Source organism: Oratosquilla oratoria, chromosome 5 (genome assembly GCF_046742065.1).
Source record: "Oratosquilla oratoria isolate Oo_2021 chromosome 5, ASM4674206v1, whole genome shotgun sequence".
Lineage (NCBI taxonomy): Eukaryota > Metazoa > Arthropoda > Malacostraca > Stomatopoda > Squillidae > Oratosquilla > Oratosquilla oratoria.
This window is the reverse complement of record NC_134781.1, coordinates 87,579,759-87,593,307: the sequence shown is the minus strand read 5'-3', so window position 1 is coordinate 87,593,307 and position 13,549 is coordinate 87,579,759. Positions and strand designations below refer to the sequence as shown.

General features: G+C 41.9%; 3 protein-coding genes across 3 annotated transcripts; 2 read left to right on the top strand and 1 right to left on the bottom strand.

The window, feature by feature from the left end:
* The first annotated feature begins 4,248 nt into the window (after positions 1 to 4,248).
* Positions 4,249 to 5,668, top strand: LOC143025293 (uncharacterized). The gene is made up of 2 exons (XM_076184765.1): positions 4,249 to 4,386; positions 4,627 to 5,668. The coding sequence occupies exon 2, from the start codon at positions 4,677 to 4,679 to the stop codon at positions 5,313 to 5,315; it is 639 nt and encodes a 212-aa protein (XP_076040880.1). The 5' UTR covers positions 4,249 to 4,386; positions 4,627 to 4,676; the 3' UTR covers positions 5,316 to 5,668.
* A 1,148-nt stretch (positions 5,669 to 6,816) lies between these two features.
* On the bottom strand, positions 6,817 to 8,111 carry LOC143025292 (uncharacterized). Its single transcript, XM_076184764.1, has 2 exons — positions 7,973 to 8,111; positions 6,817 to 7,728 (listed from the first exon to the last, which is right to left on the bottom strand). Exon 2 carries the CDS (start codon positions 7,676 to 7,678, stop codon positions 7,040 to 7,042), a length of 639 nt encoding a protein of 212 aa, XP_076040879.1. The 5' UTR covers positions 7,679 to 7,728; positions 7,973 to 8,111; the 3' UTR covers positions 6,817 to 7,039.
* A 2,677-nt stretch (positions 8,112 to 10,788) lies between these two features.
* LOC143025291 (uncharacterized) lies at positions 10,789 to 11,900 on the top strand. The gene is made up of 2 exons (XM_076184763.1): positions 10,789 to 10,974; positions 11,212 to 11,900. The coding sequence occupies exon 2, from the start codon at positions 11,262 to 11,264 to the stop codon at positions 11,898 to 11,900; it is 639 nt and encodes a 212-aa protein (XP_076040878.1). The 5' UTR covers positions 10,789 to 10,974; positions 11,212 to 11,261.
* Positions 11,901 to 13,549: the final 1,649 nt, after the last annotated feature.

The following is a 13,549-nucleotide window of genomic DNA, read 5'->3' as shown; positions in this document are numbered from 1 at the left end:
AATTCTCATTTTAGTAAGCTCCCCGTTTACCCCTATAACCCCCCTTCCCCCCAAACCCTTATTAACTACTCTCAACCTCATAGTGCTAATGAAAGTACAGAACCTTATTGTGCTCTCCCTCCTCCCCACCACACACACTCAAATCTATCTTGATTATGTTAATAGCCTATTCTCGCTCAAGTGGTCTCCTCAGAACCAACTTCTGGGAAGTGAATCGTTCCCGGTTATAGGGATAGTCTTGTTTTTTCTATTTTGTTTTATTTGATTTTTGTTTTTATCTTATTTTATTCTATTTAATTTTATTTCATTTTTAAGGGTTAACAAAGCGCATTAGTTTCCCTGAATTCGTCCAGACCTTTATCCTCCTCCTCTTCGCTCACTCTGATGCCTCCTCCCGTCCTCTCCTCTTCACGTGGCTAATTCACCTCCGAAGCGTAGGCAAAAGAAGGGCACAAGTGACGTCATCGCGATCATAGCATCATCAAAATGGACGTTTTCAACTTTTCGCTAACATGTGCTGATTTGTATCAAAAGGAATATTTTCTGTAAATATATATATGAAAAATGGGTAGCTGATATGGACGTAGTTGTGATTTTGCTTATGGAAAATAAATCAAAGTAGCGGATGTTCCTGCTAAACCTTGTAAGAGTTGGTTTGTGGCCGTCATGAAGACACTGAGTTAGAAATTGTAGAATGAGGGCTAGAAATATCCTCCTGTACAATGCAGCTTGTTAATTTATATAAAAATAATTAATATTTTGAATGGTTCTTCTTATTTTATAAATAAAAAAGAAATTGATTTAAGTAATGTGTCAAATTTGCATACATTTCCAAAGTGTGTAATATTTTCAAACTTAATATCTATAATATTATTTTGAGATCTCGTAATCATACGGTTAAGTCTTAATAGGAATTCATCATTTTTTATGCAGGAACAATCCTGTCACACAAAATTTAATACAGAAATCTACAATTTTAATACATATGATTCGAGATAACAGCTTGCGTACACAGAAATGTGCGTATCCTACATTTAAATACCTCACAGGGTTTTCTATCTCACAGGTTTTTCCATGCTCCTGTCATCCCCAATGCAGAACACATTTTGGAAGTCATCACTTACGAGTGGTTTCAGGTCGAGAAGGATCGAAGTCCCTGCTAAGCCAGCAACAAGACACGTTACTGATCAAACTTACCGAGAGCATGATGAATATTTGCCAGTGTTACTACGAGGATGCTGTGGCTCGGGAGCTTCAGGTCTTTTCAACAAGGGTCAGCCACGGCGGGCTAGTTCCCGTTTTCTACCTTTCGATATCATATAGAGTATGGGAAGTGGTTTTCTTTTGGTCAAAGGAAGGACGTTAGATAATATTATCGCACTAAAATCATCCTGTATCGTTGAGCCCTTTCCTGCTTTTAGCATCGTTTTCTTTACATTGTCTTGCACTTTTCCCTCCGCTTCCTTTGTCATTTGTTTATCCCTGGCGGCGCGGTGCCGCGCTGGTGACTTCTCGTTGGGCACTAAAGCAAATAAAAGATCCATTCCCGTGGCAAAGGATTTTCCTTGGTATGTCGTAGTTGGTGCAGATCAGTGAGGACTTCATTAGAGCACCAAGTAGCTCTTCCTGCCATGTTCTTCATGTTATTTTCTTTGCTCTCTCTCTTCTACTTCATGATTTTTTTTTTCCATATCCTGATTTCATTTCATGTTTTAATCGAATAGTGGGACGCTGACTTCGAGTCTGTCGATCTTTGAGTTCGGAAGCAGCGGTCCTCGTGGCCTGTGGGTCCTCCCCAGATATCGTCGATCAAACTTGCGGAAGGCTCCTCTGTTTTTATTTCCTTCCAGCTATTTTCCCAACTCTCTATCCATCTTGCGGGAGTGAGTGCGCGTCCACAACATTTGCGGGTGAACCACTCTTCGGCTCGGGGTCTCGCTGGGCTTGAACCCTGGAAGCCTCTGGAACGTCTCGAGGGACTTTCAAGTGACCTCGAAGCCCCGCGGGGACATCAAGTTTGCGAGAGGTTCCTCATCCTTCGCCTTGCAAGTTGCTCTTCAGTCCTTTCCAATCTTTCACTTTTCAGGAACTACAATTTCCGTTTTTTTCACTGTTGCCCTTTTCCTCTCTCATTCTTCTTCTTCTTCTTCCTTGGTGGATGATGATTCGTGTTCGAGGTCAAGTCGTCGGTGAATATCTTTCCGTTCTTTCTTGAAGACTCTCCGACCTTGCGTCGCAGGGTCGCCCTTGAAGGGCCTTCGTGGTTACCGAGTTTGAGTGTGACACAGATTGAATCTATGTTATTCCTTGAGAACGTGATTCTTGTTGTTGTTATAGCTTTTGTTTTCATTGTGTATGTTATACAGTATATGCATATATCGCTTGAAATTGACGACATCCGATGAAAATAAGGAGAGAGCGTTTTTCTTTATATTTTCATTCAGTATCACAAAGGATAATTGTTCAGCCTTTCAGTGACGGAGGGAGTATCCTGACTGAACGAAATCGTCAGGCAATATTTAAGCATAAGTTTCTATGTACGGGTTTATCCAGGCTGGTTTTCAATACTTAAAGGGCCGCAATTTGGCTCCCAGGTGTAAGATCACTTGGAGGCAAGAAGAAAAATAAAATATATATATTTTTTTTTCATAAGGGTCAAATCAGTATGTATTCTTCTCGACTCATTCACATTTAAAATCAGTGGGAGTCTGAAAGAAGGTGAACGAAAATTTCATCATGTTCATTCAAATTTCATTACATATTGCAATCAAAACTCTGGTTAGTATCTATTCCGTCCTAGATTAGGAATACGCAGCGGCGATAGGGTCTCTCGGTAAGAGGAAACATGAAAAGAGGATCAAGACAACACAAGAGCAGCGAGCAAAATTGCTCCCAACCTTGCCAGCAAAGCGTACGAGGAGAAACTAGGGGCAACGGACCCGACATCGTTAGGAACGAAGGGAGAGAGAAACAGAGGCGACTTTAAGACGTTGTTTAGGTCACTGGACAGAACGGACGAACCTGGGACGGAAGGGAATCACAATGTCGTGGAAACTTATTGCAAAGGGTGTTTAAAGTACAAACACATATTTCTGTAAATATGAACTAATCCCAGGTAAAGCCTTCACGATATAGTTTAGTTTTGAACCATAAATTAATATAAAAATGGAAATGATAAATAACTGGACACTGACAATATATCTACCTTTCTTCCATACTAAACATAGGTCTTTATATTTACGTAAATATACTGATACACACTCATGCACACACACACACACACACACACACACACACACACACACACACACACACACACACACACACACACACACACTACTGGTTTAGAAGTATGTGATTCAATAACTGAGAAAAAAAAGCAACAACGCAATTACGTCACCACTCGCGTCTGCACAAGAATAGAATGATGCCATCAGTCTCCAGATTCCTTGTTTCTCAGCTGCAATACTGTACAAACAGTTTTGCAGCTTTCGTCATTAGTAAAGAGAGTCAGAGATATAGCAGCGATGTATTCAACATTAAGTTTGTAAATTGTTCAGAAACATGTATAGGCACATAATTATGTGAAATGAAACTGGGGGAGGAGGAGCGTCTGCAACTGTGTGTAAGGGCACACAGACAAACGCACGCACACCAACATCCAGACACGTCCAGTCTTGTTGTAGGTAAACATAAACGCGTCCAGGTCCAGAGCAACGAGTATATTAAGACGCTGAATGAGCTCTTGGGCAGCCAGGAAGGTGCACAGGCATGTACACTGTCTTGCTTGGAGAGAGTAGGAAGCCGAGGCTTTCGAGGTGGCGGACAACAATGTCTACTTGACTCTGGAAGAGGCGGAGTTCTGCCTTGTGTTGGGCAGAGTCCTTCTTCGGACGTCTATGCCTTGATCGGCGCCACACGGCTATATCGTCGGCATAGGCGGTAATGGTGGTGTCCTTCCTCAGCCCCTTCCCGATGTCGGCTAACATTAGGACGAAGAGAGTGGGTGCTACCACTGAGCCTTGGGGAACTCCCATGTCGACAGGCATTCGCCCGCTCAAGACTCCCTTCCAGCGCACTATTATTGAGCGGCCGGAGAGAAAGGAGCGAACGAAGGAATACAACGCTGGGGAGACTCCGATAGATTTAAGCTTCAGCAGAAGTTTGGCGTGCCATACGGTGTCGAAGGCTCGGGCGATGTCCAGGAAGCAGGTGTGCAGAATCCTCTTGGGCACAGGCAAGTCCGGTCCACCACGGAGAGAGTAGATATCCAGCTTCATCAAGACAGAACTGCCAGTTCCAGCAGTCCTTCCAACATATTCAGCATTAGCAGTCCCAGTAGAATAAACAGCTCTAAAGAACTGCAGTTTTAGAACTTTTGTGCAGGTGTGTTTTTGATTACATACGGCCAACACTGTCGAATGGTTGGCTATGTTTGTGCAATATCATAAAATGACATTGGTAAACGATAACTGTTTATTGATGGTGAATCCAATCGTGACAGGCTTTCATTGTACTTGCTCTGATCCAAAGACTTTCACAAAAACGATAGTCTGATCATACCATATGTATTTTGCACCTTAAATTCTTTTTGAAATACTAATCTTTTGTCTCCTATTTTTCCAGGGTAAGGACACACTATCCAAATCATCAGACGTCCATATCAGAAGGCAGCTATGGTCAAGTTCGACAAAGAAAACTTGAAGACCTCCCCCATTCTGCGAAGGGGGTCTCCTCCCAAAGACATTCCAGGAGTCACGTCGTCCAAACAGCCCTTTTTGGCCAATTCTCCATCCAAATATTCAACATCTCACGTCCTGAACTTTGCGAAGGTGTCCCTAGAAGGTAAACATTCTCCAGGAACTTTCAGACTTCGAAAATGTTTTCCCATAGCCCCTCGATCCATCAAAGTTCCTCTTGTAGGTTTGACAGAAGAACGGAAGGTTTTCAGTTCGAGCAACCATAGTCTTCATGATACGAAGAAGTCGAGCGCAGGAGAACGCATCGTCGACTTCCTGTGCTTCAGTCACGACGTCCTGTTGCACCGAATCCTCCTCTCCTTCGACGGTGAGCTGGAGATCAAAGACCAGAGTTTCAACACCCTACGCACAGTCACGTCTGCCACGGGGCAGTTCGATCTCCATCAGCCCCTCGTGCTCGAGGCCCACAAGTTCTACCGCATCTACCTCAAGTCCCGCTTCAACAGAGTGGCTCCCAACAGAGGAACCTCGTGGCAGAGTCACTTCGGGGACATGACGATGGAGTGGGGCCACTGCGCCATCTTGGGCGGCATGGACCTACTGATCTCTACTTAATGTTTATGTGTATATGGATCGGTGTCTTAGGTGTATATATAAGGAAATAAAATATTTATTTTTCATACACTCGGTATGCATATTCTTGCCTTCAACTCACGCAGAAAAAAATAATTCACTAAAAGGTAATATGGGCGGAACATGCCAAAGAAATAGACAAATAAATCTCCTATTCTAATAAGAACCAGTTCTAATTCGGTGCTGAGGCAGCAAAATATATCACACACCATTCCAAGGTCTGTAGGAAACACATCCCCAAAAGATACAAAGAAGATTTCACCAACCTCTTCATCAGTCAACACACATTCAAAAGAAAAAGAAAACACTCAAATACAATTGAAATAAAAAGATGGTAAACAATGACATGTATTTACAAGTGACAAAGTTAAGAAATAACTAAAAAAATCGGAATGTTTTTCATAAGATATTTCACCAATAACAGAACACAATAATCACTAACACCCCATGTTGAGGCCACTTTAATTTGTTTTATAATCCTTATATATTTTTTTTCAAAACGAATGGCATTGAGAAAAAGTATATATATGTAATTCATTTTCAGTGTTCCGGAACCCCTGGGGGGTTAGTAATTAAGAAGAATCTCGAATTAACTTTAATCACAAATCCCTTACTACCTAAAATGACACGTTCATATTTTGAGTGTATTATCCCAGCAGGCAGCAAGCAGAAGAACTCCTGGATAGCAGCAGTATTAGTTGATTTGGAATATTTTGTACTTGGTTTGTGAGTAATTGAGGCCATATTGGTTAGAATGACAGTGATTTCGATTTATCGCGTCGAGCATGTTTTAAATACTATGGAAATGGTGAGGGAAAAGGGAAATGGGCCGACATGACACTCGTTTGTTTCTTTGGTTTTAGCATGGGGATGATGTATTTTCTTTTCTATGCCCCTGTGATTTAGCTGTGTGTCTATAAAAAGGATATTTCGAGACTTTATCTAGCTCATCGATAGTCGAGCATTTAAAGGTATGGAAGTTCTATTTTATTCTATTTATTTTTTGTTGCTTTTATTCTTTGAAGCGGGTCAATACTCTTATCTGGTTTTATTCTGCGTATTTCTCCTAATATCTTATGTGTTCTTGACCATTAAAGGCATGTGACTTGTTTAAGAGTAGTAGTTGTTTAAGATGTTTCGCTGCGTAGAACGTGTTTTGGATTGTTCCTAGGGCGATGTCCTAAAGATTCAAAGGTAGAGAAAACTGGAAAAGACTGATCAACTGGCATGCCAACAAGCCTACCATGAGATGGGTGAAAAGGTGAGATTAGGGCTTTACAGGAAGGTGATAGGCTGTTTGAGTGCTTGTTTTGGTTGAGCTCTATATTAAGGCGAAATGTCTTATCTTGTCTAGGGTTTCCAAGAGTTTTATTTTTTTTTTCCATTGATGAATAAGTGATTTCTTGATATTTGAGTTCTTGATATCTTCGTACAATTTTCTTTTACTGGGATTATGAGTCCTTTGCATTCTTTGGATTTGGATTGTGGGGGTTCTTGTAGCCCTTGAAGTGGACGATATATTTTGTGACATTAATACTAAAATACAACTGGTCTTGTTATTGTGTACGGTGTTTTCTACTCTATGGGAATGTTCCAGTCAGCTTAATTTTTTGGAATTATTCTTGCGAGTTAAACTAATGGACATGAATACTGGATGTACAAAAAATAAATAATTTATTTTCTTATATCTATACAAGACTAATACATTAAGTAGAGATCAGTAGGTCCATCCCACCCAAGATGGCGCAGTGGCCCCACTCCATCGTCATGTCCCCGAAGTGACTCTGCCACGAGGTTCCTCTGTTGGGAGCCACTCTACTGAAGCGGGACTTGAGGTAGATGCGGTAGAACTTGTGGGCCTCGAGCACGAGAGGCTCGTGGAAGTCGAACTGTCCCGTGGCAGACATGACGGTGCGGAGGCTGTTGAAACTCTGGTCTTTGATCTCCAGCTCGCCGTCGAAGGAGAGGAGGATTCGGTGCAACACGACGTCATGACTGAAGCACAGGAAGTCGACGATGCGTTCTCCTGCGCTCGACTTCTTCGTGACATTAAGACTTCGGCTACATGATCTCAAAGCATTTTGTTCTTGTGTAACACCTACAAGAGGACCTTTGGCAGGTCGAGGAACTGTAGTAGAACATTTTCGGAGTCTGAAAGCTCCTTGGGAATGTTTACCTTCTAGGGACACCTTCGCAAAGTTCAGGACGTGGGAAGTTGAGTATTTGGATGGAGAATTGGTCAAGAATGGGCGCTTGGGAGACGTGACTCCTGCAATGTCTTTGGGAGGAGATCCCCTCCGCAGAAGAGGCGAGGCCCTCGAGTTTTCTTTGTCGAACTTGACCATAGCTGCTGTCTGATGTGGACTTCTAACGATATGGGTAGGGTGTCCTTTATCTGGAAAAATCGGAGACACGTGTTTAGTATTCCAAGTGGAATCTAAAGTGCAAGATACACATATCGTTGTAAAAATATAGATTCTGTAGAAATAATTGAGCCAGGATAAGTCAAATAAAAGCCTGTCACGCTTGGGTTCATCATTAATGAGAAGTTATCGCTTAACAATGTCAAAATATGATATTGACTGAATAGAAATAGCCAGTCATTCGACAGTGTTGGCTATGCATAACAAAAAACACACCTGAGGAAAAGTTCTAAAACTGGAGTTTTTGAGAGCTGCTTGTTCTTCTTCTGGAACAGATAATGCCGTTTGTTTTTGCAGGGTTGCTGGAACTGGTAGTTCACTTTTGATGAAGCTGGACGTTAACTCTTTCCGTCGTGGACTGGTCTCGACTGTGCCCAACAGCTAATGCTGTGCCTTTATATACACGTTGCTCTGGACCTGGCCGTGTTTATGTTTACGCTCAACAAGACTGGACGTGTCTGCAGTGTCGTGTGTGCGTGCGTTTGTCTGTATGGGCTTGCAAACAGTTGCAGGCTTGAAGACATTGCTCCACCTCAATTGCATGTCATCTGTGTCTCAACATGTATATGAACTCATGATAAGCTTATTGGTTGATGTATTACTTGTATATTTCTAATTCTTTTTACAAATGGTGAAAGCTCCAACACTATATGCACAGTTTTGCAAGGCAGAAATAAGAAATCTGGGGACTAACGGCATCATTCTGCTCCTGTGCACACGTGAGTGGTGACGTTGCTGCGTTCCTACTGGATCGTTTTTCAAATTCTTATTAAATTCCTTAGTCTAAGAACAGCATTATGCGTGTAAAGGGACTTGCAATTTCGTTCTGGCTGGCGCTGAGCCATTTCCAATAGCTATGCTGTTAAGAGTCCCGTCTTTCCACTTCCAGTGGTCAAACCTGACATTGAATTGTCTCAAAGTATATGAATATTCTTCCCTCATTCAAATTATTCCATCGATGAATAATACTGTGTTGAAAAAAAAAGTACTCCCCCCCTAAAAAAAGAAAGAAAAAAAAATCCCTAAGGATTCTCGCCTTCCTTTGTTCCGAGACTAACAGCTCCCCTTAATCAGTTATGTCCACATATTTCAGGGTTCTAAACGCTACTTTTAAACCATCCCACCTTCTTTCGTCTGAAGGTAGGTAGCCCCAATATATTTAGTCTCTCTTCACATGAGCACCGTTCGTAAAATTATTCATTCCTACCATTTTCTTTCATTTCCCAATAGATTTTTTTTTCCGACAAAAAACCGATCCCGCAGAAGTGCATGACCTGACTTTGATATTTATAATATTTTTTTCTAATTACTTACCACGTACATACACGAAAAGTTGTATATGAATTAATCACTTCTTAGGAGGTGCTCAGATGAGAGGGAGGGTGGGAGGGGTGTGGAGTGTATGTAGGGATGAAATGGGTGGGAGTGTTTTTATGCCTTTCCCTTTTTGGCTACCTCCCTTGTAAGGGGGAAAAAGCCTTGGTATATGTATGTATGTAGGTAAAGTGAGGTTAAGTTAGGTGAGGCTAGGATAGGTGTTGCCAGGTTAGATGTGCTTAGGTTAAACGAGATTCGTGACATGTCACTGCCATGCCACTGACATGTCATTGACGTTTCGCTTACATTTCACTGAGATGTCATGTATTACAGGTGCATGTTTGTCTATGCATTGTGTTGGTTCCTTTACTCGTAGGATCTTTAATGTGTTCAACATATTTACATTCAATATTTACATCTGCCTCCCTTTCCTCCCATATTACTTCTCCACAGTTAAAGTAGCCTATTTCTTATATTCTCGATTTTCTAAGGATTATTTCCAGTTGTCCAGCTGGCCTGCAACAGAGTAAATGTCAGTCTTCTATGGTACTCTTGAGAAGTTAAAAGCCAAGTCAGTTTCAAGGCTATTACCACAGAGTCAAGTTCAGTTCTATCAGTTCAAGAAGTGATTCCGTGAGTAAGGTCTGTACCTATTAAGTCGTTTAGTCCAGCCTCCCACAACCGTACACATCACTGTCATTCACTATATATTTTGAATTTACATTAATAATATAACATAATAATATAAGACACATATTTAGGAAACATTAGTCTCATTCACACCACCTCTATTTCGAGAGTGATAATTACATGTACATACGTTTGTTCGTGTTCCTTGTTGATCTAACCATCTTGACCACAGCGACCACTTATTCAGATTTATTCGTAATCAAGGAACACGACATCTGTACATGTGTATCTAAACGCGGGTGAATATGTGTACGAGTATATACACTGTACATATCACATTTATTCATACATGTATACATACACATGACACAGCAATGCATACATTACATTCACACAGCCTCTTACACATACATATGCTTTTTCACTTTTTTCCATGATAATGGAGGGATTTCTTCAAAATAATCAAACTTCACAAACACTATCGCCATTATTAATTTATAAAAAGTCCAGGAGACTATAAAAATAACCGAGCAATAGGGTCTGCCCCACACCTATTATAACTCTTCCTTCCATTTCATTCTTTCCTTACACTAATAGGATATGTTATGGCGAACTATTGTCCCTTCAGCTACTGAAGAGAATACATATCACTGAAAGAATTAGCTTGGCGTCAGCTAAAACAAAAGCGTAAATCTCTCTCCTCCACAAGCCTATTTGATATTGTGTGATTCAATAAAAGATAGGAAAACAATCGAACAACAACGCGACTACGTCACCGCTCACGTGTGTAGAGGAACCGAATGATGCCATCAGTCTCCAGATATCTTATTCCCTGGACACAATTCTGTACAAATGGATTTGCAGCTTTTGCCAATAATGGAGAAGATCAGTGATGTAGAAATAATGCACCCGCCAATAAGTTTTCCATGAGTTCAGATAGTCTAGACAAAAATATAAAATGAAAATGGAGAGGAGGAGGAGGAACATTTGCAACTGTGTGCAATGGTGTACAGACAAACGCACACACACCACAGACACGTCGGGCCTTGTTCAATATACATAAACACGGCCAGGTCCAGAGCAACGTGTATATAGAGACGTTGCATGAGCTTTTGGGCACAGTCGACTCGAGTCCAGCACGGAAAGAGTTGATACTCAGTTCCATCAAGTCAGAATTGCCATTCAGGGCAGCCCCGTCAGGACAATCAGCATCAGCGGTCACAGCAGAATAACCAGCTCTCAACAACACCAGATTTAGAACTTTTGTGCCGGTGTGTTTTACATCATGTCTAACAAAGAGAAATGGTTGGCTATTGTTTTTAAATTAGTAACATATAGTGACATTGTTAAGAGACAACAGTTAATTAACGTTGTGTATAATTAATCGTGACAAGCATTCATTTTATTTCCCTTGCTTTTAAGACGACATAAACGAACGCTTGACACATGAGAATCTTCCACTTAATATTCTACTCGGAATACTAAATATCTATCACCTATCCTTCCAGGGAAACAACACCCTATCCAGATCGTGAGACGTCCACTTCAGACAGCAGCTATGGTCAAGTTCGACAAAGAAAACCTGAGGACCTCGCCTACTCTGCGGAGGGGATCTCCTCCCAAAGACATTCCAGGAGTCACGTCTCCCAAGCGCCCATTCTTCACCAATTCTCCATCCAAATACTCAACTTCTCACGTACTGAACTTTGCGAAGCTGTCCCTAGAAGGTAAACATTCCCAAGGAGCTTTCAGACTCCGAAAATGTTCTACTACAGTCCCTCGACTCAACAAAGGTCCTCTTGTAGGCGTGACAGAAGAACAGAAGGTTTTGAGTTCATGCAGCCGAAGTCTTAATGTCACGAAGAAGTCGAGCGCGGGAGAACGCATCGTCGACTTCCTGTGCTTCAGTCATGACGTCCTGTTGCACCGACTCCTCCTCTCCTTCGACGGCGAGCTGGAGATCAAAGACCAGAGTTTCAACAGCCTCCGCACAGTCACGTCTGCCACGGGACAGTTCGATCTCCACCAGCCCCTCGTGCTCGAGGCCCACAAGTTCTACCGCATCTACCTCAAGTCCCGCTTCAGCAGAGTGGCTCCCAACAGAGGAACCTCGTGGCAGAGTCACTTCGGGGACATGACGATGGAGTGGGGCCACTGCGCCATCTTGGGCGGCATGGACCTACTGATCTCTACTTAGTGTTTTAGTTGGTGTGTAGATATAAGGAAATAAATTATTTATTTTTGTACACTCAGTATGCTTACCCTTACGTTTAATTCTATCAGAAGAAAATACAACACTGACCACAACATATCTATGGAATAGAAAATAACCAAGTGGATTGTAATAAGGACAAATTAAATTCAGTGTTAAGACAGTAAAATATATCAAACGCCATTCCAAGGGCTGCAAGAAACACATGCCCATATGGTATTGAAAACTCCACACCAGACTATTTATTACATTTGACCTCAATGTTTCCCGGCAATACTCAAAAAGGGAAGCCAGTCACGCGCTAAGAATTGAGGCAACAGCGCCACGAATAGATGGCATGATATGTTCACTAGTGAACGAAAAAACACGGGAAGATATAGTTATGGAAACCGTAGACAACGGGAGATATTTCGTACAAGAATGGAGCACAACCAAGAGCATCACTCAAACAGCCCACCATCTTTCCCTTTGGGCAGTGACTATTTATTCTGCAATCAGTATGCATATCCTTACAATATTCCGAAGAGAATGGGGTGCGAAGGGACGAAAGTGAATTCAAGGGAGGTAGAAAGGAGTAATTTGAAATTATACGAGATAAAGTGTTTCAGAAATATAAGTAGGGGTTACGATAGTGGGTAGTGAGGAATGAGGAGGTGAGGTGGAAAGCAGGGGTTGAAAGGAAGCTGGCAGATAGGGATGTTAAGTTATAACTGGGCTTTATTAGAAATGTGGGAAGGAGTTCGCTGGCTGAGCGGTTTAGGGCGTCGTTACTTGCGGCGAAGGTCGAGGAGATGGAGGTTCGACTTCAACCACCGGCGAAGATTGACCATGGGCATGGTTCATTAAATTCCACGCTACGAATCCCTCTGTGAGGGGCATCGTCCTAGCCTCCCGGTAGGGTGGGTGTGTGTGACGTTAAACCAAACATCATCATAATTCTATTTTATTTCTAAGGGTTACCAAAGCGTATTAGCTTTCCCGACTTCGTCCAGACCTTTATCCTCCTCCTCTTCGCTCACTCTGATGCCTCCTCCCGGCCTCTCCTCTTCACGTGGATAATTCACCACCGAAGCGTAGGCAAAAGAACTCATTACAGATGTAGTTCAGGGCAAGATCTAAGGATATAAGGTCTAACCACTTCCGACCGAATTTCGAGGGAGTTGGCGCAGCGGGCCCGTGAACGTCACCTGGCTGTTCAAAGTGGGGTTCTCGGGTCCTATAGCTGTCAGTTGAAGCTGGTCCGTCGTTCGGGAATGTCGTTGCCTTCGATCGCACCGCTCCACGCAATTAGTTATATTCTGACAAATATTATATAAAATATATATATATATATATATAATATAAAATATTATAGTTCCTGTCTATATATATGAATATATAATATATATGATATATAATATATACATATATATATATATATAAAATATTATAGTTCCGGTCTTCCTTGGCGTTTCACAGTTTTCTTCAGTGTTTCACAAAGAGAAAACGGACCCAGCCTCATGACGTCAGAAGCTGCGCACAATAATTCAAACGGTCTGACCTGTATATTTAGACCTTGGTTCAGGGCACAAGTGACGTCATCGCGATCATAGCATCAACAAAACGGACGTTTTCAACTTTTCGCTAACATGTGC

Excerpts from the sequence above, each read along its gene's own strand:
- LOC143025293 (XM_076184765.1), top strand. The coding sequence starts at position 4,677 with ATGGTCAAGTTCGACAAAGAAAACTTGAAGACCTCCCCCATTCTGCGA.
- LOC143025292 (XM_076184764.1), bottom strand. The coding sequence starts at position 7,678 with ATGGTCAAGTTCGACAAAGAAAACTCGAGGGCCTCGCCTCTTCTGCGG.
- LOC143025291 (XM_076184763.1), top strand. The coding sequence starts at position 11,262 with ATGGTCAAGTTCGACAAAGAAAACCTGAGGACCTCGCCTACTCTGCGG.